General features: G+C 45.5%; 2 protein-coding genes across 7 annotated transcripts in view; both read right to left on the reverse strand.

The window, feature by feature from the left end:
• Positions 1 to 3,010: 3,010 nt before the first annotated feature.
• On the reverse strand, positions 3,011 to 5,270 carry tomm20a (translocase of outer mitochondrial membrane 20). Its single transcript, XM_079280974.1, has 6 exons — positions 5,093 to 5,270; positions 4,724 to 4,770; positions 4,556 to 4,637; positions 4,231 to 4,373; positions 3,844 to 3,914; positions 3,011 to 3,575 (listed from the first exon to the last, which is right to left on the reverse strand). Exons 1-5 carry the CDS (start codon positions 5,214 to 5,216, stop codon positions 3,870 to 3,872), a joined length of 441 nt encoding a protein of 146 aa, XP_079137100.1. The 5' UTR covers positions 5,217 to 5,270; the 3' UTR covers positions 3,011 to 3,575; positions 3,844 to 3,869.
• Positions 5,271 to 5,839: 569 nt separating this feature from the next.
• The window catches only part of arid4b (AT-rich interaction domain 4B), a 35,246-nt gene continuing 13,301 nt past the window's right edge, over positions 5,840 to 27,784 (reverse strand). For 2 of the 6 annotated variants that reach the window (XM_079280760.1, XM_079280761.1), the window contains exons 4-23: positions 26,936 to 27,001; positions 26,594 to 26,684; positions 25,409 to 25,488; positions 25,006 to 25,097; positions 23,010 to 23,151; positions 21,694 to 21,773; positions 18,927 to 19,003; positions 17,242 to 17,547; positions 16,285 to 16,379; positions 16,080 to 16,177; positions 15,616 to 15,814; positions 15,290 to 15,489; positions 11,966 to 12,148; positions 10,924 to 11,008; positions 10,629 to 10,836; positions 9,268 to 10,494; positions 9,029 to 9,139; positions 8,610 to 8,852; positions 8,228 to 8,374; positions 5,840 to 8,062 (exon numbers count right to left, since the gene is read on the reverse strand). In XM_079280760.1, coding sequence (XP_079136886.1) covers positions 7,911 to 8,062; positions 8,228 to 8,374; positions 8,610 to 8,852; positions 9,029 to 9,139; positions 9,268 to 10,494; positions 10,629 to 10,836; positions 10,924 to 11,008; positions 11,966 to 12,148; positions 15,290 to 15,489; positions 15,616 to 15,814; positions 16,080 to 16,177; positions 16,285 to 16,379; positions 17,242 to 17,547; positions 18,927 to 19,003; positions 21,694 to 21,773; positions 23,010 to 23,151; positions 25,006 to 25,097; positions 25,409 to 25,488; positions 26,594 to 26,684; positions 26,936 to 27,001 — 3,882 coding nt within the window. In that variant the 3' untranslated portion in view covers positions 5,840 to 7,910. The remainder of the gene's footprint in view (positions 8,063 to 8,227; positions 8,375 to 8,609; positions 8,853 to 9,028; positions 9,140 to 9,267; positions 10,495 to 10,628; positions 10,837 to 10,923; positions 11,009 to 11,965; positions 12,149 to 15,289; positions 15,490 to 15,615; positions 15,815 to 16,079; positions 16,178 to 16,284; positions 16,380 to 17,241; positions 17,548 to 18,926; positions 19,004 to 21,693; positions 21,774 to 23,009; positions 23,152 to 25,005; positions 25,098 to 25,408; positions 25,489 to 26,593; positions 26,685 to 26,935; positions 27,002 to 27,784) is intronic. The other 4 variants (XM_079280765.1, XM_079280763.1, XM_079280762.1 and 1 more) reach the window with 4 other exon arrangements.

A 27,784-nucleotide genomic window follows, 5' to 3' on the forward strand; every position in this document is an offset into this window, starting at 1 on the left:
AGACGGGGGGAGAAAAAAAATATGAAAAGCACACAACGTAAACAGGAATCCACACAGGTCACGTGACACACTCACTGTTCTCGGGCAGAGTAGTGCTATTGAATTTCCGCCTTATCGGGAATCTCGTGATGAGGAGATAGGTGGAGGCTGGGTGGGGTTGACATTAGAGGGTGTTGGTGGTGGTGGTGGTTGGGGGGGTGTCGTCTGTCCACACCCTGCAGCTCACACTCACTGGGAATGTAAACAACAGAGCTGAATAGACAGGCTGGCTTTTACACACGGAGGAGGGAAGAAACCTGCATGGAGGAAGGGCAGCAGAGTTATTGCGGGGAAAGCAGCTGAGAAATGGAAAACTAAAAAAACAGTTGACAGTAAGACATTGCCCCACAGAGGGAGAGAAATCCGCCAGGATTTGTAGCCTGCTTTAGATTCACGTGATTGGCTCCACTGTTGCCCCCCCCCCCCCATCCCCCATCCCACCCCTTCCCTTTTTTTTCCACCGGTCCTTTGAGATGGAAAAATGGGTCATTTGTGTGGAAGTTAATACACTGAGCACGTACAGTGCTGCTTTATTTTAAGGACGTGCCTTGGAAATGTTTCTTCCCCCCATCACCTCCCCCCTCCCCTCCGCTGGTGAATGACAGAGAAGGTGCTGGGTAATTAATACGCCGTGTTGCTGCCGTGCACACAAGTGGCAGTGCGGAAGAGAGCAGCAGTCTTTATTATAGACGCGTCTCATATTGCTCACCAGTCTGCCCTCTCCTTCCACGACAACGTACAGTAAGTAGTAGGCTGCAGACTCTCACACCGCAGCCATGACATCAGGCCCAGACTCATGAGCATCGTGTGGGCTGGAGAACATGTTCCAAAACACATGCAGGCCTCTGTGGACGCCTCCACCTTAGCAGCCACTGATCAGCAGGCTACGGATGGCAAACACCTCCCCGGGAGGTGATACAGCTCGGAGCTGGTGCAGCACAGCGTGCCGGTTCGCAGAGCTACGTGAAGATGCCATAGCAACCGCATACAACGGAGTTATTTCTGTCCGCCTTTAAAACTCCCAAACACAGCTGCTCCTACATAACCAGACATCTCCACACGGCCCAGATACCAGATCTGTGTACGGTGTGGCTCGCGGTATTCAGAGCGAAGTAATCGAGCTTTTGACATTCAAGCTTTGCAAACTGGAATAACACAGCAAAAGGGTAATTACTGCTGTGGATCACTTTTGTTGACAGGATTTCCAGTAATGAGTTGTGGAGCTCAAGCGACAATAAAATTCCCAATACAACGTTTGACATACGATCGGAATCGGTGCAAACAGATTACAATGGCAGTCGGGCCTCTTTGGTTTGCTCCCCTACGCCATGTCCTGGGATTTGAATGTTGCCGTCAATAACAGGTTATTTCCTGCGCCTGTAATGAAGGAACAGGCCGCATCTGTCATCGTGAGCACATTCGGAAAAAGGATTACAAACTGTTAAAAAAAAGAGAGGAAGAATCACCCCTCCCGAGCACATGGTCTCTGTGCTGCAGGCACCGCCATTGTTATTGCTGTCAACTGGAACAGTTTTGCTCTCAGCTCTCTCCACTCAGTTGTCCTTCAGTGGAAAAGCACGGCCGTCTGCACACACACACACACACACACACACACACACAGCCTGGAGCAACAGTTCCCCCTACTGCACAACAAGAGGGACTTTATTTATTTAAAAAACTATTTTTTATTCCCCTGTCGGCTTCATCAGATATGAAGAGCTGACTCATACTCCATTCATGCAGACTCAAATAAGAGCACGGGTGTAATAAAATAATGACGTCAAATTTAGAGAACACCTCGTTGATTACATAACAGGTCTACTCAGGATTAAGGCAGACTTTGTTTTATATTGAAAAAAACAACAACTAAAGATTTGCTGTGTCATCCTGAACTGAAAACACGTCATGGCTTCATGTCGAGACCGGTTTCGTTTGGTTTATTTTATGATGGCATGCTTCCACGGCAGACAGTATACTGGTCTGGTATCCTTCATCGACCCCTCAGCTGGGTTCAGTCTGCAGGGAACAGAGTGTTTGTGTGCAGTAGAAGCAGGCCAGTGGTGCATAAGGGGGGTGGTCCGAAGCTGTTCCTACCCCCCCAGCAGCAGACCACAGCTCCGGCTTGACCTCCAACACAGTCTGTTATTTTTCTCCTCCGCCTCCCCAAAGGACAGATGAACAACGAGTCACTTCTTCTGCACACGCACTCGGTGCCAGACGACTCTACAGGCCTCTCGACAGGCTTCTCCTTTTCCACCAAAGTGGCAAAAAAATAAGCACGAGTGCTGAAGGAAAGGCTGCAGAGTGAGCGCATGAGTTCATGGAAAATGGAACACAGTCTATTTAGTCTTAACTCGACATTTCTGGGCCGCCGTTCAATTTTCATTTCTGATGTGGAGAAACCATTTTCACCCTGCTCTTGTTTCCTGGCAACCTCCAGGCCCGCACTGCTCTCAGGCCAGAGCCTTTAGAAAAACAGCAGCAGACAGGGATAGAAATAATTACGGCTCTATTAGTCTTCCAGGAGACACTTCAAACCAGACCCACTCCCTTCCCCAACGACCTGCTCCACTTCCGCTCCCCTGCACGCACAATGAAGACATTCACAATAAAGACACTGCGGCTCATGTGTTGAACACAAATACTGTACTCCCAAAATGGCAAGGCAAGTGTTCCTGCAGCGTCTGATTATTTACGGTCAAGGGTTCATGAATACTTATATTTAACGTACCTAGTCCCATGAGAATGCATTGCATTACCTTCCTTATTTATTATTGTTATTTTTATTGAATATTGAGGAATATGTGTCCTCCGCTTCTGCACATAATTTCTATTCATCAAAATTAATCTCCAGCTTTCCGGACACATAATGACTGCCCCTACACCACACTTCCAAACGGTAAATGCTTTACATGTTCCTGTGCATTGCTACTGCCATCTACCGGTGAGTGAAAACCCAGACACTAAAAGCGTGTTCATGTTTTATTGAAGGATTTTACACATACAAATATTTCCAGATATGATAGACGAATATAAAAATAATATTTTACTCACATTGGAGAAACAATTTTGAAAACGTGACAATAGTCCACAAACAAATGTGTTGCTTAGTGTAGGCACTCTTAGACACTTCATGTTTAAACTGTGCAGCAATATGTAACAAATCAATTACATACCGTTTATTTAAAATTAAATACATATCAGCAACAACCCCCACAAATAAAGCACACAATTCCATTTGAGAACAATAGAATAAACAGATGGGAATATGATCAGAAAGATGGAATGTTTAACATCTCCCACAAACGTTTATTTAACCGTGGAATGCGATGATAGAGGGAATCAGTCCCCTAATGTCCAAAAGGTTGAGCTCTGTCATGTCCTCATGCAGACAGCGACTGCAGTCACAACCAGACAGTGCAAAAAATATCAGTGTCCGAAATAATCAAGACGATCTGAGTAGCAGTTTTCCATCTTACTCGCGATTGCACAAATTCATTCCACGTCATCTTCTGTTAAAGACAGCTGACGATTCTCTGAAATACAGAAAACAATATATTTCAGAGGTTATGCCAAATGTGTATTGAAGCACAAATTATAGAACAGCTTAACTTGAGGAGAACGTTAGTATTTCTGTCTTAGAGGTGAAATAGCCAAGAGCTACTGACACATGGCTCTCAGCTTTGGATAATTCTAAGGTTGATCTTGCACCCTTTCTTGTCCCAGAGGCCACAAAATGCAACCGGGGGGTTTATTAAGGATGCTCACACAGAAATTTAAATGGGGGATGCAGGAAATCCTCACCGTTCAGAGTTCCACCTCACACACACTCATTCAACGTCATCTTCTGTTAATGGCTGAGAGCCGACAATTCGCTGAAAAAGAGAAACCATTATGCGTTAAAAAGTGCACGGAGGCACATTATAGAGCAGTTAAACTTGATCTTTCTTAAAACACAGGAAATTAACAACCAGCTGTTTTTAACAATAGTATTTCTGTCTTAGAGGTGAAATAGCCAAGAGCTACTGACACATGGCTCTCAGCTTTGGATAATTCTAAGGTTGATCTTGCACCCTTTCTTGTCCCAGAGGCCACAAAATGCAACCGGGGGGTTTATTAAGGATGCTGTGCAAAATAAAAAAACAACAGACATGCACTTAGATTTGAATGGGGGATGTATGAAAAACTCACATGGCTGATGGTGGGCAGTTTGGTGAGCAGCATTTGGAAGACTGGAGGTGGCAGCGTCTGCTGGAGCACCTGAAGCAGCTGCTGAGGTTGACCGCAGACCGCAATGGCGTTGGTCAGGTGGTCCACACCTTTCTCAAAGTCACCTGGAATTTAGAAAACAATCAAGGAATGAGAAGTGGGTCATGAAACTATAAAAAAGGAGGTGCGGGTTAGTTATAGATAGTGTTTAAAACTTTGTATGAGTATGTATTTGAGTGAAAGATCAAGAGTGCATAAGCGAACATATTTTATGCACGAGTGACCTGTGAGCAGACACGTGACTAACCTGTTGCCAGGAGCTCCTCTCCCAGCTGGATTTCCTCCAAAAAGAATTTCTGAACAGCTTCCGCGTCCTTCATGTCAGGTAGCTTCAAAGTCAAACAAACAAAAAGTGTCAGAAATGCACATTTAGGCCCCAGTGAGCCGCAAACATCTGAAATAGATTTTGTCCTACCCTTGCCACTCCAGAACTTTCACTAGAAACGTTTTGCTTTCTTCTACCTGCGAAACAAAAGCGGCTTTAGACTGTGCTGGTACGTTTGGTTTGCTGCGGTAACGTTACAAGTCGAGAAGCACGTGGTCTCAAGTTACACTGTTAGCCACCGCGTGTTTCTTGCATCAGTTATCTATCCTGCGACGCAGCAGAGTACAATTAAATCACAGCACGTGTTAACTCTTTCTACACTGCAAGTGATTCCGAAAAAACAACAACGCTATCTCTATCAATACTTATGTGGTTTTTTTGCCGCATGGGAGCCAAAGTGCTAAGTAGCCCATTAAGCTAACGCTAACTTCGTCTGCTCCCTCCAGCTCAAATACTTACGTTCACGTAGCTTTTCCTTGAAGCGAGGGTCGCTCCGTCGCTTTCTGTCAAAATAAATACAGTATGCGAGGAAAAGGGCCCCACATGCCCCGATAACTACCGCACTCGTCTGTCCGCTCATCATATCTGAAGCTACTCATGAGCGAGGCACGCGGCAGACTAACTGGTTAGCAGCTAGCACGATGCTAAGGAAGTGCGGACCGGAAGTACGTAGATCGTGACGCATAAATGACGTTTCGCAGTTCAGTTTTAGCTATAAGGCCCATAAATAACTTATTCTTTCAGAAAAACATGATGTAAATACCAAAGTGTAAAATGCTGTGTTACAAGTAAAACATAACTACCGTAATGCACTTTAAGTAGCACAAGCAAAATGTGTCACAATGCAGAAAGCTTTCATGTGCAAGCAGCATTTTAATGTTCATTTTCACCACTTTTTAATATAAAGTTCACTTTGTATGCTGTTGGGTAGGTAATCTTCGATGCATCATATTTTGTAAGCTTGTCATGTGTTTTAAATGTAGTAACAATAGCAAAATAACTACTTACAGTATATTAGTTAAATGCATGTAGTCAGGTAAAAGGTTTAAAGCAACCTGGATTAAATGGGGCTAAAATTACAATTGTCCCTCAGAAATTGAGTAAAAGTAAAATAAACTAGAAATTATCAAGTAAAGTAGCACTACCTCAAAGTTGTACTCCACAAATAAGGTACTTTCCACCACTGAAGCCCAGAGACACACTGAATACTTCACAAACTATGGCATTTATTTCAAACTGAGGCTTCTGCTTAGCTTACATTTTTACAATAAATTACACAATGATCATCTTCAGATGAGCCTGATAAATACTATTGCGCATTTTTCAACAAGCTCCATTACTTTCTCTTAATCTATGATCCAGACTATTTTCCATATACAGGTTCATACAGGCCATGTACAGGTCGGAAAATAGTTCAGGCGCGTCCAAAACCACCATTCTTCTCTTACAAGCACAAGCTATAGAAAAATAAAACAATACAAACTAAAGCAAAACATGACGTTAAAAAAAAGGGAAGAAAAAAAAAAAAAGTATTCAAACTTATGAAAAGAGGCAGAACAAAACGACATAAATGAACTCAAATAAATCTGTCCTAGAAGAGAACAATGAGGACAAAGGGAAGAAGAAACATGCTGTAACCCTCAGTATTTACACTTAAGCTGCAGTTAAAACCGTAAAACTGTCTGTACAGAAAGGTACATGTTATTAACAGTGCAAGATATTAAATAGCTTGACTCAAAACACTTCTCAATATACAAATGTATAAGAAAAGCATACAATTACATACAGGTGCCAAACAAAATGTAACTTCAGGTTATCGTACAGTAGGGGGGTCTATACAAAGGAAACACTGGAGATGTCTTCAGAAATGTATACACATACGTCACTTTATGATATAAATGTACATTTACAATATCTTTAACTTTAATCTTGTCATAGTACAGGAAACAGAACCAAACCTTTTTGGTAGGGATGAGTGAGAGAGAAATGTTTTTTGATCACTAGAAAGATGCCAAAAGAGAATGCGTTGCTTTATTTAACGAAGCAAAAATACACTTGATTCAACACCTTCATGTTTCTTTAAAACACTGCAAAATGTGGGTTTCAGCGTCATTCGTGTGTTGCGCAGCCTTCACGTTAACTTGATCCAGAGAGTGAAGACAGCGGGACAGAGGGGATTAAATGGCTGATGGAAACATTATCAAATAAAGCAGATGGGTTTCTAAAAAGGCTGAAGAACTGGAGTAATATGACCATTGGATTCACCACCTCCATCATTGCACATTTCACACTGCCAAACTTTAACAGTTGCACCCAACCTGGATGAGAATTCAGTAGTAGATTACAGGTGATCCAGTATACGAGTTCTGCTTTCATAGTTATACTTTTTAAATATCACCGTACGCTGATTAAAACCATCCGTCAGACGCAGCCCTTAACTGCCCGCTCACTCACAGGGCATTCTTCAGTCTTTTGTAAAGGGACACGATATTCCGGGCTGACCCTCCTGATTTGAGAAGAGGATCAGGGGGAAAAGAAAGTGCGTCCCTTTCTCAAAGTGCCCCATGGAGAAGGAACAAAAAGGCACTACAGTATCATTCCATATTCATCCACTGAGGCCGTCAGTGGACCTATGATGGTCTGAAACCCAATCCGCCAACACCTACATGACTCAATGCAAACACGTGCAGCACCACATGCCTGTACGCGAGAAGAGCATCGTCAACCACTTGAGGTTTAACCACACGAAGGCCTTTTTTTTAACGAGGGTGGACAGAGAAAACGCGGCAAAGTTACATTTCGTACGCTCTTAATGCCAATGTGGCAGTGCTCCTCTGGATTCGACATGGCAAGCACAGGCTGTACCTCGATGAGCTACGAGCACACAGGGGTCTTCACTGGAAATCGTCCCTTACCAATAACAACTTTATCAAATGGAAACAATTATTGCTTGCAAAAAAACTATTCTTATAAATGTTCAATTAAGCAGACCGTAAAAGACAATTTAGTATTTTTTGTTTGGACAAATGTTTCCCCCCTACACAATCTTCATAAAAGTGCACTTCAGTGCCATTAGCTTGCCAAGGAAACAATTGTCAATAGAAAATAGTGCTTGTTTCTTGTTTTTGTTTGTTTGTTTGTCTCTGGTCTGGTTCTTGGGCCCCAGTAGTTACAGTATGTAGGTTGACTTGTCCGTCCTGGTGGATGGGAATGGGGGCAGTGACCCCGGGGTGCTGGTTAAGTGCTTAGTGCGGTGGCTTTTCGCTGGCTCGTCCTGTCACCTGCACTCCACGGATACCCCAGAGTTCTGAGAAGAGGAGGATGAAGATGACACCGGCGGGTCAGCCAGGGTCAGCATGACTGCCGCAGTCAGTGAGCTGGAGGACGGGGACGAGGACGAGGAGGATGAAGAGGAAGCAGCCACCGTGCCTTCAGAACAAACGGAAAGAGGACGTGGTCATCGTCAGCTTAGAGACACGTATGGTTTTAATGGTGTAACCACATCTTTACATACAGACTTAAGAATTTAAAAACAGCTGGGGGCAACACAAGCCTGGTAATCAGCGATGTTGAGGTCACAAAGAGTTGACTCACTTTCCCGTTCCTTCTTCTTCATGCGTTTTCGCCGCCTGTCGATGGAGGCCACCTCAGACTTGAGGGAGAGGTAGTGGTTCCTGATGTCCTGCAGCTTCTCCTGAAGAAACGAAATTCTCTCCAGACTGCTCATCTTTTCCAGGTCGGCTAAGTGGAGTGAAAACAATGCATTTTAGGATTACAGGATTAATATAGCAGAGACATAAACGCTTACAAATCTCAGCTTTAATGAATAGGATGAAAAATAGTTGCTAAATTGAAGAATAAGTTCATCCAAATCCCCCCAAAAATATACTTTTTAAACAGGTTGATGTTAACAACTAAATAGCCTCAGACATAACAAATTACCATACAAAAACAAGCTCAATTGTGCGACACTTACACATCTGGAAGCTCCACTTGTACACGCGTGACGATCTTCCATGGTGGTCTCGGTGCTGGGTGTGGTCGGCGTCACTCTGCTTGTGGTACTTGTGGCTCGAAGGGGGAGATCGTACGTGACACTTGGGCGAAGTGGCGGCCTTCACGTCTGGTGCGTTGTTCTTCGAGGCGGTTGATTTGGCAGTGCCCTCAACAACAGACTGGTCCTCGCTGTCACTGCTGTTGGCTGGAGGAGAGAAGACCGCTGAGGTGAAGAAAGAAGAGAAGGAAAATGATCAGGCAAAAATCTCACTCCCTTTCCCACCTGAAACCATTTAATGTCAGGAAATGAGCAAATATGAAAGAGAAAATCCCACGGCTGATAAAAGTGCTGCTGGCTTTTGAAATAAGAAGGCTAGCAGGGCGACAACAATGTCTTACCTGTTTTCCTATTCTTTTTGGGAGGCACACCTAGGCTCTTGCGGTTTGGCTTGTGTTTCTTTGAGGGTCCAGCTGGCTGTGGTTCCTTCTGCCGCTTCTGACTCACAGAGGCTACAAGGAAAATGCAAGAAGACGGTGAGGATGCAGGCGGACTGTGAAATGAGTTGTCAGCGTGCATTTATTTAGTATTCAATCATAAAGAAAAATAAAGAGCGGAGTAAATTGGCTATTACTTGTACCTTTGGACTTGAGCTCGCTCTCCTGTTGGCTGCTGCTGCTCAGCTCTAGACTGCAGCTGCTGCTGCAGGAGAGGCTGACGTCAAACACCTTCGAGGGGGAACCCGCCCCCTCATCCTGAGGGAGGTCCTGCAGCTCCCCGCCCAGACTCTCCACCTCCACTGTGCTGCTGTCCGTCTCACTGCGCCCACCTGCCACTTCCTCCTGCGTGGGTCCCGGGAGAAGAGCGTCAGGAACCGGCTCTGAAGGCAAGGCGGGCGCTACGGACGGTGGCGGGGAGGAAGGCCGCGCCGGGCCGGAGTCCTCCGTGACACTGCCCCCCCCTGAGGGCGACTCGGGCGTTGTCGGCGGCGTGTTGAGTACAGAGTTACTGCCGCTGCTCGGAAACTCCTGCAGCTTGTCGTTCTCCATCTGCTCCTCCGAGGCTTCGTCCTCGGGTCCAGCATCCTGTTCGCCGCTCGGCTCCTCCGGACACGGGGGCACAGGTGGAGGGGGAGAATTGGCGGCCTCTGTGTCCGAGTCGGAGAACAGTTCTTTGAGAGTCTGCTTCGGCCACTGGGCCTGGATGCTGGACCACACATCCTTTTGGCCTTTAGAGCGGACAGCTGGCCTTTCCTCTGCGCTCCCGGACATTTTGGCCCTCTTTTCAGGGATCTCCCAGAACCCAGCTTGTCTGCCACCTTTGGTCTTCTCCTTCATCCCGTTGTACTTCTTGGAAGGCGAACATTTGGGTTTTGGCCGGCTTCGCTCACTTTCCTCAGCTTGGGAGTCGGCCAGCGCTGCGCCCTCATCGTCTGAGCTGCTGCTGGACGAGGCCCCCCTCTCCTCCCCGGGACCAGCAGCTCTCTCCTCCAGTTTCCTGGGAGAGGCTCCAGGCAACCAGTCAGCACTCCTGGTGCTCCGGGTCTTAGCTTTAGATTGGCCCTTCGGGGTCCTCTCTGCTGCACCTTCAGATTTTCTCTTCCTGTTGCTCTGCTCTCCCTCCAACTCCGGCTGGCTTCGGCGCTTCCCGACATCTGCGCTCTCTGAACCGACCGCTTCCTGGTTCTTTCCCGAGACCGGAGGAGGTTTGGATGCTTCAGGAGGGGTCCCGCTCTCCAAACACTCTGATGTTTGCGGGGTCTCCGGTGGGGCCTTTCTGGGGCTGCCTCTGCAACCGGGACGATCCTCCTCGTTACGCTCTCCCTCCTCATCGTCGTGCTCGCTCTCGTCCGTGGACATCTCCGAGGCTGACGATAAACGAGAAAGAACTTCCGTTAGTTTCAGCAGGATATCAACAGCATAATTAAAACCACTTCAGAGTAACACAGTCCTAAGCTGCTGTAAGTGTGCATGAGGACTACAGGCTAATGAGTGTTGCTACCTTGCAGGCCATTGAGGATAGAAGTAATTTCTATAGACTTGACTGGAGACTGCTGAGTCCCTTTGTCCTCACCCTCGTCCATCTTGGAAAAGACATCCTGACTCAGGCCACATTTGGAGCGCGGGAGGCGGTGAGCGTGGGGCGAAGGGCCGAGGACGTCTCTCTCATTGAGCCTCTCCAACCGGTCCCGCTCCCTCTCGGCTTTGTTCTGTCAGGATTTAACACAGTCAGTGATTCTGCTCATGACATCAAACCGGGCCTCAGGTTGAAAAGTGATCGCTCTCCAGTCTCGTACCTTTATCTTTTTGCGGTGCTTTATTTTTGGTACATTCTTATTGGCCGGGCGCACAATCTTGTCTGCTTTGATCCATTCATCATATCTAAAATCGAGTGCAAAGACAAAAGGGACAATTTCATCATTCAGATCTTTGAGAGGAGCCGAAAGAATCCTCCTCTCACACCACCCACCACACAGACGCCTCTACTGTCTGACCCCAAACATGTTGCTGTGACACAATAAGCCTCGAAACCTTTACGATGAAGAAAGAAACAATATTAACACCGACCACCACACAAATCATATTCAACAAAGTTCCAACAGTACCAAGGTTGCTACTTGGGTTGTATGAGGAAAATGAAAAGTTTCACGACATCGCACACAACAGACACAATGCAGAGAACATCCCACTGTCTTTTATAGAGTGCTAGAGGACCACACAACAACATTGAGACAATGAAATGCTAGTTGCACTAGTTAACCTCTGTGTCATGGTACCCTAACACTCTACTTAACACTGCATTAACCCTGACCCGCTGGGGAGGGGGGGGAGAGGGTTGAGAGGTAGAGGTGAGTGTAGCAGCACTTTGGTTGGCCTTTCAGAGATCCAAAGGGGAGCTCACATTAAAAATCATATCATCTTGTAGGATCTAAAAAAAATAATAAGTGTTGGCTATGCCCAGAGTCCAATTGGTTCAAATTCAGCCTGTCTGTGGATTTAGTGGAGAGACAGACAGCCGGGGGACAGACAGACAGGGGATTCAGTCTAAACTGAGTGAGGGAAGCTGAGGAGTGATCCACATCGACCCGACACGCAATTCTGTTTCTGCCACTAGAGGGCCCAGTGTTCTCCATGATCAGAGTACTGACCATGGGACTGGATCAAGTGAAGCAGAATTGTGCGGAAGGGATGTATCTGTTATTACTGAGGGGATACCCATGTAGCGGTGATCCCTTTGCGCTGAATTGAAAGTTAAAAGATGTATTTTTTTTTTTTTGCTTTTCTTTTTTTTAGGGTGAATATAGACGTTAGGTGATTTCTCCCCAGGTCCTGTCTTACCTGACGTTCCAGCCACAGTAGTGCACCAGGTAGAGCACCTCTCCCCCCTCCACGTCTGCCTCTTTCACAGTGGCCTCGTACGTCTTCAGATTGCGGGCTCGCCCATACCTCACCTGCACCTTCATCCCCGGGGGGTAACACTCAAACTCCTCCCCTTCCTCCCCCTCCTGACTGCTGTCATCCCTGCAAGAAAAACAGTTCAGCACTTCCTGGCCCTAGGCTGCCCCAATGAGCACCACAGAACCCCGCCCACAGCCGCCCGCCCAAACTCTGCTACCTGCTGCTAGGAAGCCTGTGTTCTAATCTATTTGCTCCACCCTCGCCTTCCCTGTCCCGTTACAACACTAGGAACTCTCCTATACAGAAACATAAACTTCCCATTTCTGTCCTTCCTTAACTCTAGTCCAGTGTAACCTACAGCAAACTGCAGTATAAACAACTGTTCATTTACAGTATGCCAGTCAAAGAACAGTACATGGGAGTGTACAGTGAATAAAACATCATTCTTTCATGGCTAAAATCAAATCATCTTGCATGGGAAATAACACGACTGTAAGGCTATCTAACCCTATGTCCACACACAGCAACATACTTGGGATTCTCACTCACACTCACACAAAGTAAGAAACAAAGCAGCCACAAGGAGGAGCTAGTGGGAGACAGTCAGGAGATGTCGAAGCTGGAGGGTATACAGGTGGTGCAGGAATGCCAGTAAGTGGTTTAGGGCGCAGGGGCCACAGGGGGCAGGTTAGCACAGCAAAGCACAACTTGGCAGGCAGCGCAGCAACTTAAAGCAAGACCACAGCCCTGAGAGGAAGCACGGCTACCAGATCCAATTTGGTCTGCCGCCACAAAACAACGGCGACGACACAGTACTCCACACAATCCCTCTCATACCGAACAGCTCGGAGCAATGTGCCTTCTGCTGGCAGCTAATTTACACAAACACACCACAATGAAGAGAGATGCACTTCTTTGTGCAGCAGTCCAAGTGTGACAGCCGAAGACGACGCCGCCGCCGACTGGGGGACACGCTTAGACTTCAAAATGCCAAATGATTTGAAAAAAAACCCACGCCGCACATTAATCAATTCCACAGACCCTTTCCACCTCCTCAGTGATAAATATGGTCACGGAAAAAATAAAACAAGCACAGGTACGGTGTCAAACACTGAGATACATCACATTAAGAGCTGCAACAATTGGTCAAATAGTCAGTTAGTCGAGCCAAAGAAAAATAATTAGCAAGTATTTTGAAAATTGATTTATCGTTCATGTGATTTTTTAAGAAAAATGCCAAACATTTGTTGGTTCCAGGTCCTCAAATGTGAAAATTTGATGTTTTTTTCTTGGTCTTAAATGATAGTTAATTGAATATTTTGGGGGTTTGCGCTGTTGGTTGAACAAAACCTTTGGTTGAAAAAAATGTTGTGACGTCACATAGGACTCCAGGAGCTTGTGCTGGGCATTTGTCACTGTTTATGATATTTTATAGACCAAACGATGAATCAAAAAACTGCCAGCAAAATAATAAATCAAAATAATCATTAGTTGCAGCCCGAAACAAATTATATTATCCAAAAGCATCCCTTTGCTTCAGGACTTGCAAGTTCCTCAAACCTGCAGAGTTCAACTTCAGTCAATGATATTACCGGTAGATATGATGCACTCTAACATCAGCAAAGAAAGCCTGGAGCACACGTTTCAATAGAGCAGTTGATTAGGCTTCATCAAGGGGAAGAAAAGGTAAATAGCACTTAGGCAGTTACTTAACAATCACTGTTGGGTTTCCTTCTGTTTAATCACTTGCTTTTATCCCCCCAAAATGTCCCATTTAGGCTCATTGTAAACCAGCCACACTACTACTACACATGGTCGGTGCTGCTGGAATGAAAATGTGTTCCCCCCCACACACTCACTCACTCACACTCGCTCGCACGCACGCACGCACACAGCAGGTCCAGATTACAGGCTGTAAACAGTGAACAGGTCTGATATCATCAGGAAAGATGAGATCAGCCTGCAGGTTGTCTGCTGTGTGAATCTGTAAACCCTCACGCTGCCACGTAATCTGCAAGGACCACTGATCCGGACAGAGCTAAAGGATCGGGGAACATCTCCAATCGTCAGAAAATCCACATGTGATGGCAATCAGCACGATCGCACTGTCGCGAGCCCACGGCTGATTAGAACTACAGAGAGGGGGATAAGAAGTTGTGCAATCCCTTCGAACCAGACACACAAAAAGCCTGTAGCTCAAACAACCCGAACACACGAGTCAAGGGTGGGTGGTGGAAGGTGACCAAAACAGGAGAGTGTGATCTCGAATGCTCTGGACAGCAAACAATAGCCAACTGAGACCAAACCGTACAACTTCCCAGAACTATTTGTCATTTTTCAACGCTGAAGTCACGTTTTCCCCTCAAAAGGTTACTGCCTCTGAAAGCACTCTATTGCGTCAAGTGTGCTAATGCATCAGTGACAACACTCACACACATGGAACATTTAATAAAGCTGAACATCGAAAAGCCAAAAAAGTATGAGAGAAAAGACAGAGAGAGAGAAAGAGATCAGGAAAGGGTAGAAATCGAGAAGAGCGCAGCCATGTTGTGTGCACTGAGAGGCTGGCTGCTGTCAAACAATCCCAGAGAGAGAGAGAGTGAGAGATAGAGAAAGTGAGAGAGAGAGAGAGAGAGAGAGAGAGAGAGAGAGCACAGCATGACATGCCAGGTGAAACGTAGCAGTCCGGCTTTGGTGCTCTAAGATGTCTCTGCCAGCTGATGCCGACTAAGCCACGAGAAATAATAATAGCACAGAGGGCAGTGGGTAAGGGCTCTGAGAGAGAGAGAGAGAGAGGAGAGAAAAGAGAGAGAGAGAGAGAGAGAGAGAGAGAGAGAGAGAGAGAGAGAGGAGAGAGAGGCGAGAGAGAGAGAGGAGAGAGAAAAGAGAGGAGAGAGAGAGAGAGAGAGAGAGAGAGAGAGAGAGAGGGAGGAGAGAAAAGAGAGGAGAGAGAGGAGAGAGAGAGAGAGATTTCCTCTCTCTGGTTAGCAGGTAGAGGTGGATTGTGGGTATACTGGGTATTAGTGTCGTTAAGGTCAGAAAGGTCGCTGCTCCTCATCTGCTAATGGTCTTTTAGATTTCTACTGCCACCAAGGAAAGTGAATGCCTCAGGTCCTTTAGTCTGGTGAAACTTTTAGGTGTTTAAGGTCCGATTGAATATTAACACAGTTCCACCATGCAGGGGCCCTGCACGGAGCTTGTGTTTGGTGCCATGAGGATATTTTTACCACCCTGGTGGAGGGACCATCCTTTCAGACCACCTACCCAGAGTTGTCTTTGCTCTCCTGCTCCTCGTCGCGCTCCTCCTTCATGCTCTCGGCTCCGAGGCGAGACGTCGACGAGCCCTCGTCTGCGTCCCCATTGAGGGGGCCGTCCTCCTCATCGTTGTCCTTCCCGCTGTCATTTCCCTCCGTCTGTGATGGTTCAGGCTCCGTTTTGCTTCTTGCCAAGTCAGGCTTCTCGTCCTTCGAGAGAGGGACAAGTTCATTATAATTATTATAATCAACAAGGGAGGCCTGGAGGTAATTCATCGAACGTGCAGTTTGGATAAATATCAAACAGCGGACAAAGAGATATTTAGGAGAATGCACCTTGCAGACTATAGACTGTGTGCCACAAGGGTCTCCATCCACATGGGCTTTCTGCTCCTCCGAGCTGGAGGAGGCGACAGGTGCTCCTCCTGCCTCCTCCTCAGACTTCACCTCCCCCTTGGGAGCCTGCTTCAAAGGGAGGTCCATCCTGAAGGTGATGGCGGTGGAGGTGCAGTATTCCTCAAATCCATTGAGGTACCTGGGTGATAAAACATTACTCGTCAACACATCCTGAAAAGTCTTATTTCTCTGCTCCTCTCAGAGATTTGTATTACTCTTGGGGGAAAATAAAATGCAGGCTGTGAAAGTAGGACAAAAGAGATCCAGATGAACATTAAAAGAGTAGAACAGACTACAAACTGTTGTCAGTCTTGTGAAAAAACAACGACTAAAGAAACAAAAGCTGCATCTGCCCAACAGCAGTAAAAGCTCCGAGCAGCTGAGGAGGCAGTGGCTGTACGTACTTGCGGTAAGCACACTTGACATTGTAGCCAGCGGCTGAGTTGAGCACAGGGATTCCCAGGTTCTGATAGACTTGCTTCCAAACGGAGCCGCTCTCAATCTGCTCAAACACGGACAACAAGGGAAGACAGATTCCAGAGTCAGTCAATGTCAATGCAAGCGTGACCGAAGTCACGCTACATTGCGGGCTGTGGCGGTGGCGCTCACCTTCTCAAAGCCTCCCAGCTTGTGCACCAGCCTGTAGAGCTTGAACAGGTTCAGGTTCCTGTAGCCCAAAACAGGCCGTTTGTTGATGGGAGTTCCTGAGGAGGAGGAACACGTCACGGTTGAGATGGTAGACGGGAAGATACAGTTTAAGTAAAAGATCTCCTGAAAACGGCTGGTTAACCTCAGTCTGCATCACAATACATTTATAAAGCTACCTGTAATTGGTTTTCAGCAGTGTTTAGATCCTTTACTGAAAACGAAAAGTAGTACCAAGTACATTTGTACCCAAGTACAGTACTTGTACTTAGAAACATCCCCTCACTGGTTTTCAGAACATTTCAAGGATCAAAGTAGGTTAAAAAGCAGCCACACATGTAGAGATCTTGACTCAAGGTGGCGCTGATGACGGCTGCCGTGTCTCGAGCTCCTCTTAGATTCTCATTTGCATGATTTTCTTTTTCTATGTACATATTTAATGAGCATTGTTGAAGGGCGCCTACAGAGATATGATAACAAAGGACTTGAATCTTGAAAGAGATATCTGTTGTTGTAAAAAGATAATTAAAGTTAAGAAACTACACATGAGCAATATTATACTGGAAACTAGAAAATGAAATGTTCAGGGGGGGGGGGGGGCAGCCTTAAAGGCTGTAGAGCTAATATGATAAAGGTACGGGGGCAGAGAGAGAGAGAGAGAGAGAGAGAGAGAGAGAGAGAGAGAGAGAGAGAGAGAGAGATGAATCTAGGTTTGGGATTGTAAGAGGGAGATCAAATAAAAAGTATAAATGACTGAAATTGTGTTTCTTATTATTTTGTCCAGCTAAATTTGAGTTCTCCCTCGACCTTAAAGTGGGGAGACTTTGTCACAACCGGTACTTGAGTCTAAAGCTGCACCTTGAACCTTAAAAACAAATGTTTGTTTTGAGGAAACCCTGAAAACATTGATTGTATCTTCACCTCTGTCTTCCATGAACTTGTAGAGCTGCTGCAGAAAGTTCTCCCGCTCCTCTGGGAACGGCTCCACTTCCTCCTGCAGACAGGAAACGAGACAGTTTGAGGGTTGTTGTTTTCTTTTACTTGGGAGGTTGTGAGGATAAGAGAATGTGCAGGGTTCCCCCTTTACCTCCTCGTCTCCGCCACTGGCACCTTCTTCCTGCCCTTCCTCTTCCTCCTCCTCGCTGCTTGAACTTTCTTCTTTCACCTCCGTCTTCCAGGTGCTCGGCACGACAAACTGCTGCAGGAACTCCAAGGCTGCATCCAGTGCTGTCAAACACACAAAGTGACATCACATTAACACGATTTACACAATTATAACCACATCCAACGAGCGCTGCCTCGTGTTGTATCAGGTCCTGCTAAATGAACAAATGTTTCAATCAGATTGCTCTTTAAATCTTGTAGATTGAATAAAAACGTGATTCTTAAACTGTTAAGAATATCAGGAGTCAATAGAAACAAGGTAAATAATCAAAATTCAAACGTATCCTTCTTTAACCTCATAACATCTGTCACTTGGTGTTTGAGGATGCTGGTGTGCATGTGTGCGTGTGTCTGCATACATACATGCATCCTGCGTTTGAATAAAGTGATTCATCGGACTAAATGAGTTGCTCTTTATTAAATCACCTTTCTTTAATGAATATAACTTCTCGGTGCGTGACTCCCTTAGTGAACGGCAAATGGTGAGATTTTTTACAAATGCAGATATAGATACAAATATGTCGTGAATTTTCGATATGATTACATCTAACTTTTTGGGGTTATTGGAAATGTTCGGGTTAGGGTCAGCCTGATCTTTATCTGCAACTGTGCAGAAACACCGCATTTGAACAGAATGAATAGACGTGCAAAAAGAAGCTGCACAGCATTCAAATGTTGATTTTGAATCTGAATGTCAACGCTATGAATGAAGCTAATATTGGGTTCAGCCCTGGTACTGAGCCAATCAAACAGTGTTATACAGCATGAAACCAGAGCATCTTCAGACAAAACACTAACTGACAATAGAGTTTTGGTTTTCAAAAACTACTTTGCTAAAAAAAATGTTTTTACCACCTTAAAACAATAGACCCGAATACAAAAACAGGACAGAATAAAAATAGAATTTGACATCAACATGACGAAAAGCAGCCATGGAAAAAAAGCAGAATGAGGATCTGTCAGGCGCATTGACAGCGACGCAGAGCAGCAGAGGCATCCAGCCACAATGTCACAGGTGGCTATAAGTAGCATCTAACCACCTCGGCAGATGCTTGTTTCACGCGTTTGTAATGCAGAAAAGATAGTTGTGAGTCAACCACCTGTGAATACTAAGACTGGTATCATACGAAGCTGTTTCCTAACTGTAATTATGAAAGAGTGAGAGCTCTGCAGCAGAAAATCGGGGGCACTTTATAAAAAGCCTGGTGAGGACTTCAAATGAAAATACACTCGACAGTGACAGGAGCTCTCAGCCGCCGCATTCCCCAGAACAAAAAAACAAAACCTCTCTCGCCTCAGTGTGTCTCGCTGCAACTCACTCTACGAGCGCTTTCTGCCAAATGTGTCGACATCCAGGCCAGCCCACAGATGTCGAGGTCTGGTTACGTGCTGTGCACCAGTTCCTTGAGAGTCACCTCTCAAAAGCTTTACTTTCAACTCACCTGGTTTGAGCCCTGCGTCGGCCTTCGGAGGACAGTCACCGTTCATCTCGCGGACGTCCTTCCGCAGCACCGTGTTACTGCAAAACACGGAAAAATCGGATTAATGTGTGTGACAACATCAAGGTTCAGCTGCACGGTGTGACTCTAAGTTAAGCCAATCAAGTAAGTTGTAAGCCAAATAAAATCGAAGCAAATGTTTGTTTTCCGCCGAGACCAATTTAGGACGATAAAAAAAAAAAAAACACAACCCTAAGGTCTTGTTAACTAAACCACTGGCAGGGGGAGAATTTCATCTCACAGCAACAACAAATGTCTGGGGATCTGAGCAGACGTGACTGCATTCACAGCCTACTTCCTTACAACGTCCCTGCAGCAGCTGGGCAAAGTGCTGGTGATTTGGCAGATGTATGGCTCAGTGGAGCTTGTAAGCTGAAAGCAGTCAGCGGCTTGGCGAGTGTGCCAGAGAGACGCTTTGCTGTGGTATCTGTAGGCAGCTGATCCAATGACTAGATTTGTCATGGAGGGAATAAAAAAAGAAGAAGAAAAAAGCAAGTATACTGCAGCTAAAAGAGCTCATAAGAAACAGACACATTGGTTTAATGATATTTCCTTTATCTTTTGTTTAAAAAAAATGTATTGGGTATGTCACTAGCATTAGTTCACCCACGTACGTCTGCGGCCATTCTAGCAGCTCTGTGAGGCTGTACTTAAACACAGCGGTGCTTTAAGCTAAATGCTAACATCAGCACACTACGGCAACACTAACACGCTGATGTTTAGCAGGTTTACCACGTTCGCCACCTTAGTATAGCATTTGTGTGCATGCGTGTTATTATAAATTTAGATGACGTAATTATAAATGAAGATATATTGATATATACAATCTGAAACTGCTCCACATCACTGCTTACTGGCTGATGTGAAGCAAGCAAATGACTGAATGAATTTTAGGTTCCACACGTGTTACAGAATACAATATTTACAATTTACACCTAGAGCTCAGTTTCTTCTTAAAATATTTGTAGGACATTTGTCAAATCAGCCATTCAGATCATTTAAAAAAATACTACGCCATATCAAAGAAGAGTTATATACTTTAGAATATAGCTTATTTTAAAGTATACACACTAGTTTTGGCAAACCCCCCCCTTTTGGAAGTGACCTTGCTTTCACAAAAAATGTTTTGGAGAGCCATTGTTTTAGAAAGGCATGTTGAATGGTCATCACAACCAACAACACCCACGCCTGTGATGGGTGTGAACACGCCGGCAAAAGGTCACATGGCTTATGGATGTGACCCCTCCTCACAAAACACAACTCACACATCACACAGGGAGCAGCAAGTTAGAATAAACTCGCTATAATAACAGATGAAAAGAGGCTGCCATGAATGATGAAATGTACAAAGACAAACAACGACGAGTGGAAAAGGAAACGGTGCAGCAGTGGAAAAGGAAACGGTGCAGCAGTGAAACAGCCGCAGCGTTACTGAAAAAGCAGAAAGGATTGGAGGGAAACAAACCTGAAAAACTCATTACGGATGATATCGATTTTCCGACTTCTTACATTACTATTTGTTGCGAGTACCCGTGGACGCACTGTGCCGATTCAGTATTCGATGTAATTTGCAACAAAAAGCCATCACAGGGAGCCGCGTTCAGGGAGGAAATACTTCACGAGTATATGACTTCCAGGTCTCCTCTGATTTATCGTCTCTTATCTTATCGCTCTCATCAGCACCACCTGACTATTAGCCAAAAATATAAACCATAAGAGGGACTCTTCACACCGCGTCTGCTGCAAATGTGTCTTCAGCTGCAGATTAAGGTTTGTGCTGTTGAGTTACGCAGGGAATCCATTAAGGAACGCAGACTCAAGGCTGCTCCTTCATCAATGGAACTCAGACAGACTTTGGAACGGCGAGCAAAGACCGGATTAATTCATGTCGAGTGTGGGCTGTGTTTCTACCCACACACACACACACAGAGAAGCTGCCGTTTTCAAACCACCAGCAGAGTGCCAACTCCTGACAGGACTTCTTCCTCTCATTGCCGCAGACAAAACAATCTGTGCTGTGAGGTTCCGCGCCGAGGGGAAGGCTGCAGGGAAGCTACTCTACCTCAGCTGACCGGTAACTTACAGCCGTAGGACAAATGAAATAACAAAGCCAGGGAAGGCCCACGGCATCTCAACTCTTGTTGGGCCACACAATAAATGGGTCATTTAAAAACGTGCACAATTAACTGGTCGAGAGGAAGAAATGGCATCTGGCACAGCTCCCTCAAATAATGTGATAGGGACATTGCAATAAATAAACAACCAGGCATGAAAAAGAAAAAAAAGCAGTGACAAAAGTAACGGAAATATTTGCAAATATTATGATTATATTGTGCAGCCACATCTTGCAATATAGTGCTCGTTTTTTTTCAAAGGTTCACTGCACATATATCCAATTAAAACACTTTCTTCTCCTGATGAGGATGTCTTACAGTGGTACTAGATCATTAGTTGATTAACTGATAAATCAAGAGCGACTTAGATCATTTATCAAGTGAAAATGCCAATCACTTACTTGTTTACTTCCCCAATGAATACTTGGTTTAACGTCCTTAATCAGTAAGCAATGCTAAGGCCCTTAAGAAACGCCGTGCAATGCCAATGACATAATAATTACTTCTCAACATAATTGATGTATGAAATGACAGTGAGAATGTCTGAAGACTGATAATCATTGCTGCAGGTCTCATTAACACGAGGTGTGACTCACAATTTCCCATCCTTGAAAGAGCGGACGAAGATGTTGTCCTTCTTCACAGTCACGTCATCGTGGCAGTCCGGGGAGATGACCTTGTTGCACAGAAACAAGAGACGGTCAAGAGGTCAGAGGAGGTGGTATTATGTGTGTGTGTGTGTGTGTGAGACAGTAAAGCGGAGGAAGGGAGGGGGGAGGGGGGGTGTCAGAGTTTGAGTTAATGATTTCAGGAAAAGGCCACGCTGATGGATGACAGAAAATGCTGTCTACGAAACGAAGACAAACAAGCGCGTGGGATGAGCAGCGATGTGTACGCGTTGCGCTGCTGCTTGTTTACTGGAGTGGAGGAGCACAATAGTGGGAGTTGTTCCAGTGCCGGGGTCTAACCCACAGGAGGCAGCACTGCCGATATGGAGATTTGATTTCCATCAGGACTCTGCCTGCTCGCTCCTGCTCTCTCTGCATGTACAGCACACACAGACAGGCCTGCAGGGTGGAGGCTTTTTACTTCAACACTGTGCCGTTTGCTGTGTCATTTCTCTCTGCGACACATGTGCTGCACTGCAGACGTGCAAATGAAAACGCGTGATTCTTTTGACTTTCATTTTACCGTGCCTCTCACGTCGGTTGTTACAGCTGTGCGTCATCTGTTGCATGAAACATCCAGCAGCGTACTGCTCCACCCCCCTCTGCCATACGCTGCCGGTGTAAACAGTGATATGCGACCGTGTCATGCACTTCTCCTGGCCGTCACAGGGAGGCAGCATTGAGCTCAGTCGACGGCAAGCCAAGAACAACAAACCCTGGAGGCGGGGCCCCGCTGACTACACAGTTAAAGGGACAGATTTCCCCACCCTCTCCCATTCTCCTAGTTCCACTTGCAACACTTACAAAAACAAACAAGGCCTGTCACCATTTCACTGTGCGCTAACGCTGCCTGAGAGCTAAGGGTGGGCGGAAACAAATGGATCGGAAAGGACTGAAAAACATCAAACGAGTGTTTTGTGCTGCATTGTTGCACACATCAGCCATAACATTCTTTCCTCCGAAATAGGAGCTGCACTGTTTTCTTTTCTGAAATCCTTTAAACTACAGAAGGCGGGCAGCTACTACAAAACATCTCATTTAAAGGAATCAGCTCTTTAACCACAGCATCGTGCATATTTCCAATATTTGACGATTGGTGTTCCGCAATAACATAATCCCGTTGAGGTTACATAAGCAGGTGTTCAGATGAAATGGCACAATGCTGCGAGTGTACTGGGAGACCAGCAGCAGTGGTTCCTGCGATGGAGCAGAGAGCAGTGAATGAAGGCAGACTATGAGCTCACCAAAGCAGGATACCACGTGGTCTTCTTTTTGTCCCCGGTGGCGACCCCCTCCACACAGACCACTTTGCCGAACAGATCCTCATTCTGCCGCTGGTTGCTCTCCTCTTCCTCGCTGGAGGATGAAGACAATTCTTCTTCTTGGCTGTGGGAGACAATAAGGGCAGTTTACACAACAGACAAGGCAATTTAAGGAAGGCACGGTGAGCACGTGGCTGTTCATTTAAAAACATTCATCGCGTCTGGTTGACATTTGATTGAGAACATGTTGTGCTCTCAAGTTGTCGCACTGCTGTTTAAAAAAATAGCAACAGGTTCTGGTTGCTGATAGAGCCAGAAAGATGCTGGCATTTCATATTTAATGAGGTTTGGAAAACAACATTGTGCGCGCTGGTCTCTCTCGATACAGGCAGAGGATTCCTGCTGACCAATCATCTTTCCATTTAACATCAAAAAGCCTCCAACTAACAATCCGCAGCACAACAAAGCCTTTCTAGTCGTGCCGTTATGCAGCGGAGCAAAAACATAAAGCCAGCTTTACTGACGAGCTCCCTCATTAGGATCAGTGTATTGACGAGGCGGCTCATTCTGACCGCGGACAGCAGACAGACGGCCGTGCCTCCGAGTGAACGTGCAAAGCAGCAGCAGGCGAACGGATCCTCTGTGCACGCACAGAGTTTGGCACCATTCAAGAGCAGTAAATCAGCCGGTCTGTTACTACTGCTACTACTACTACAACAACAACTAAGCTGTGAATCTAAGTCACAAACAAAGCACTTTCGCCACTCAATCATGTAGGATAAAGTTTGCCTCACATATATTGTAGGCGGGGTTGTTTGACAGTTAACCTTACTTTTAAGACGGTGAATAAGCGCATTTCCCAAAATGTCAAAACTATTCCTTTAAAATTACTTTTCTTTCTGGATGTTCGACGAGAAGATCGACACCCCTCTCACGTCTGTACGCTGAATATGGAGATAGGGCCAACAGCTTAGCACAGCACAGCACAGAGACAGCTAGCCAAGCTACGTCAAATGGTAACTTCCTTCCGGCACCTCTAAAGCTCAATATATACACGTTAAAAGGCATGTGCTTAATGCCACAAAGAGCATAAAGTGTAAAAACAGTGCTTTGTGGTTCTGACAGCAGTAACTTCTCGCTGCTTCCCTGGAAACAAACTTAATTGTGAGATTTAGAGGTACGTTGATTATTCTACCTCTGAACAAAGCCAGGCTAGCTTTTCTTTTCCTGTTTCCAGTTTTTAAGCTAAACTAAGCTGATCAGCTGCTGGCTGTAGCTTCATATTTAGCATACGGGGAAGAGAGAGGTTTCAATCATCTCATCTAACCCCGAGCAAGAACGCAAATAGCCGCTATGTTCCAAAAATGTTGAACCATCTCATTTACAGAAGAAGAAATGATCTCGTACAACAAGAAATGTTAGCGCGCAGGAAGATAACAGGTCCATGGCGTCAAAGTGCAGCTGGGACAATATTACATCAATGTTTAGAGAAATATAGACTTTTCCCCGAGTGCCATGAGCAAAGGGGTGTCAGAGAATGAGATTGCGTAGCAGAGTGTCCGCTTTATAACAGAGAGGAGCCACAATTATATCCAGCGCCCAAAAAAAAAAAGCCCTCAGCAGTTCCTATTTCCTGATGAGAACCCTGCGCTCTCCCAGGAGCAGAAACATCAGAGCACAAAACATCCACTGGAACATTTGAGTCAAAGAAAAAGAAGATAATATTCAGCAGGACCGTCGCGCGCTAACGCTGCCTCTGCATCCCGGTGTGATAAAGGAGCTGGAGGCTGGGGGCTCCGTCTATGAAGGGATGGAGATTCATTTCAACTGCTGTCAGCATACTTAGAATGGGGGAGCCCGTTACAGACGACTGTGGATCGGTACAGGAAATCCCTCGCCTCCAGCACCATATATATATTAATATATTAAGTTTGATGTGAGCCCTGCGGGATGTGCAGAGACGGAGGGCGATACTCACATTGGGTTCGATCGTCTGCCGCGGTTGCCCTTCTTGCCGATGACAGGCGTGCCGAAGTGCTCAGGGTTGGTGAGAGGGAGTCTGTCGAGTGTCTGCAGGGGAGACAGACAACAGCAGAGAGTCTCAGCGCTGCTTTGTCAGACACTAAATTGTAAGACAAAAATATGTATTGTCCAAACGAAGGGATTTACCCAGCGCTTTATATTTTTGATGTGCCTGGAAATGTATCACAACTAAAACTCTGAATGCCGACGTGGGACCGTTTGTAAGCGGCGTTTTAATTTGAGCACCATGAGTAAAGATGTGAGATGTTTGGTGACAAAATGAAATGAAAGGTAAAATAAGTGTTGCTTCTCGAGAAAGCTGAGAGACTGAGGGCGGTATGAAACTGCACAATACTCGCCTCGCTCTCTGCAAAGTGACGCGCTCCTTTCAGGCAGAGAGAGGAACGCCTCAGGGTCTTCTCGTCGCCGTCGTCAAACACTGCAGAGATGAGAGACTGTTAGGCTGCTGTAGGTGGGACGGAAGTCCACAAAAAACACGCACAAATAAACTCGTTTACAAAATGTCTGCTCGATTTATGATATGTGTGAAATTATGCTTGTGTTTTTTAAGGCTTAGATAGATCCTCCAGCAGGCAGCTCACTGCTTTATTACAGCTTCAAGGACTCTCTGTCACACACACAGCGTACACATGGTAGAATAAAAGAGACGTAAGGGAAGTGTCTGAGCAGTTACGGATTTCATTTATTTATATCTTAACTGATATCAAATCCCCCGAGACATAATGCATATCATATTAAAGAACTCAATCAAGCAGAAGTCACAATGCTCCCAAAGAGCACCCACATGTTTAAATCAGGAAATCCCATCAGGCACTGCTCGCTCAAATATACTCAAATATAACAATGAAAGAAGAACACTTGAGGTAACTTCGACAGTGACTCATGTTTTTGTTGATGAATGAAAATGTGGCACGCTGAGTGTTTGGAGACGGGGAAAACTGAGTCTGTGCCTCTGTGTACTGTGGATGATTTGGAAGAATAATTTTAAAAAAGTCCAGCTTCTAAAATATGACAAATATGCTGCTTTCACATGTTTTATGTATTTGTAAATACATTACGTTTGGACTGTTGGTTGGACAAAACAAGCAATTTAAGGAAGTCAACTTGGACTTTGGAAGATAGCAATTACCTTTTTATTTTTCACACATTATGGAGTCAACACTCAATCAATTATTTGAAAGAAAAATTTATCAATCATAACAGTTATCTTGTGTTACATTCCTACATGCAGCATTTACCAGCCCTGCTTACTTGTTATATATATATATATATATATATATATGTGTATGTATATGTATATATATATATATACACATACACACACACACACAACTTTCCAGTATCTCTGCTGTACTGTGAGACACTAATTTGTTAGGAATTGATTGAAGATGGTTCTTTCTACTGAGTTCAGTATAATAAGAAAACCTGAAAACCTTTTGGAGTTCCTCTTACACAAGCATGTTTTGTAAGATAGCTGCAGGGAGAGTACAAAGGGGGAGCGACGCCGTTTGCTCCTGACTTACCAACAGTATATATACTAGCATCGGTCAGCTTATTGATCGTGGCCTCCTGGTAAACTCCATCCTGATTCTTCACCTCTACAACAGCACCCACCTGTGGGACGGACACACCGCTGTTATGTGGCATCCTAATGTGCTGCTAATGATGAACGGAATGGCTTTTTAAGTAATGAGACAAGAACATCGCTGACACGAGAATCACGATTGACTGAAATGAATGTGCAAAGCAATGCCTTTCTACACTCATTATGGTCTCATAGTCTGAGCTAAACTACAGGAATCAATGGTAATTAAGGACATGTGTGTGATGACAACGCTCCAGCTCCTCCATCTCTCCTGCCTTACCTTTAGAGGTCCTTTGATGTTTTCATCATGAACCTCAGCTGTGGTCAGATCTGGTTTAAAGGTCACCTGCAGAGGAGAGGGGGGGGGGGGGGAGATCAGTAACGAGGATAAACAAACAATTCCTCAAGGGCCTGACCGGGCCCCCACCACCATCCTCCGGTGCACAGAGGCAGCACTGATTACAATGATGGACTCTTTCACGCAGGTGTGCTGCTTTACATCGGTGTGATTTCAGATAACATGCTAGTAAAGACGTCCTGGTGTCATTAGGCAAGCAGCAGTGTGTGAATATTTAATGCAAGGGCTCATTTCTGGCATCGCTGAGTGAGTGACTGACCCCCTCCCCTCCCCTCCCCTCAAACTGGCAGCTGCGCCGCATCTGTTGGAGCCAACTGCAGTGGATTCCTGTTGCGATAGTTAGGGCAACACTAACCGACACTACCCCCCCCTCCCCCTCTGCAGCCTCCCCTAAGTGAGCCACAGTAGATCATAATCTGATGATGCTGTGGTAATCTTGCATCTGCATGGCTACCTGGCAACGCTGAGTGACAGAAAAGAGCACGAGGCAGGCAGACGCACGCACACTTTTTAATCATCACATATTTTCCGGTGAGCGTGTGCGCTTGATATATCAACAGGCTCGTGTGCTTCCTTCTCGGTTTCCTGAGGGAAATTTCAGTCATTTTCGAGAGCATGTGCGAGTAAAATAGTGACATCATTTTAATGGAAAACTGGCTTCGCTTTTATCGTCTGATTTAGTTTAGAATCAGCCGCCATATGGAGGGCAGAGAGAGATGTTAAGCACCCCATCTCAGAAAAAACAAGCCTGCCGGTGACAAATTCAGTCGG

Source organism: Melanostigma gelatinosum (genome assembly GCF_949748355.1).
Source record: "Melanostigma gelatinosum genome assembly, chromosome: 12".
NCBI lineage: Eukaryota > Metazoa > Chordata > Actinopteri > Perciformes > Zoarcidae > Melanostigma > Melanostigma gelatinosum.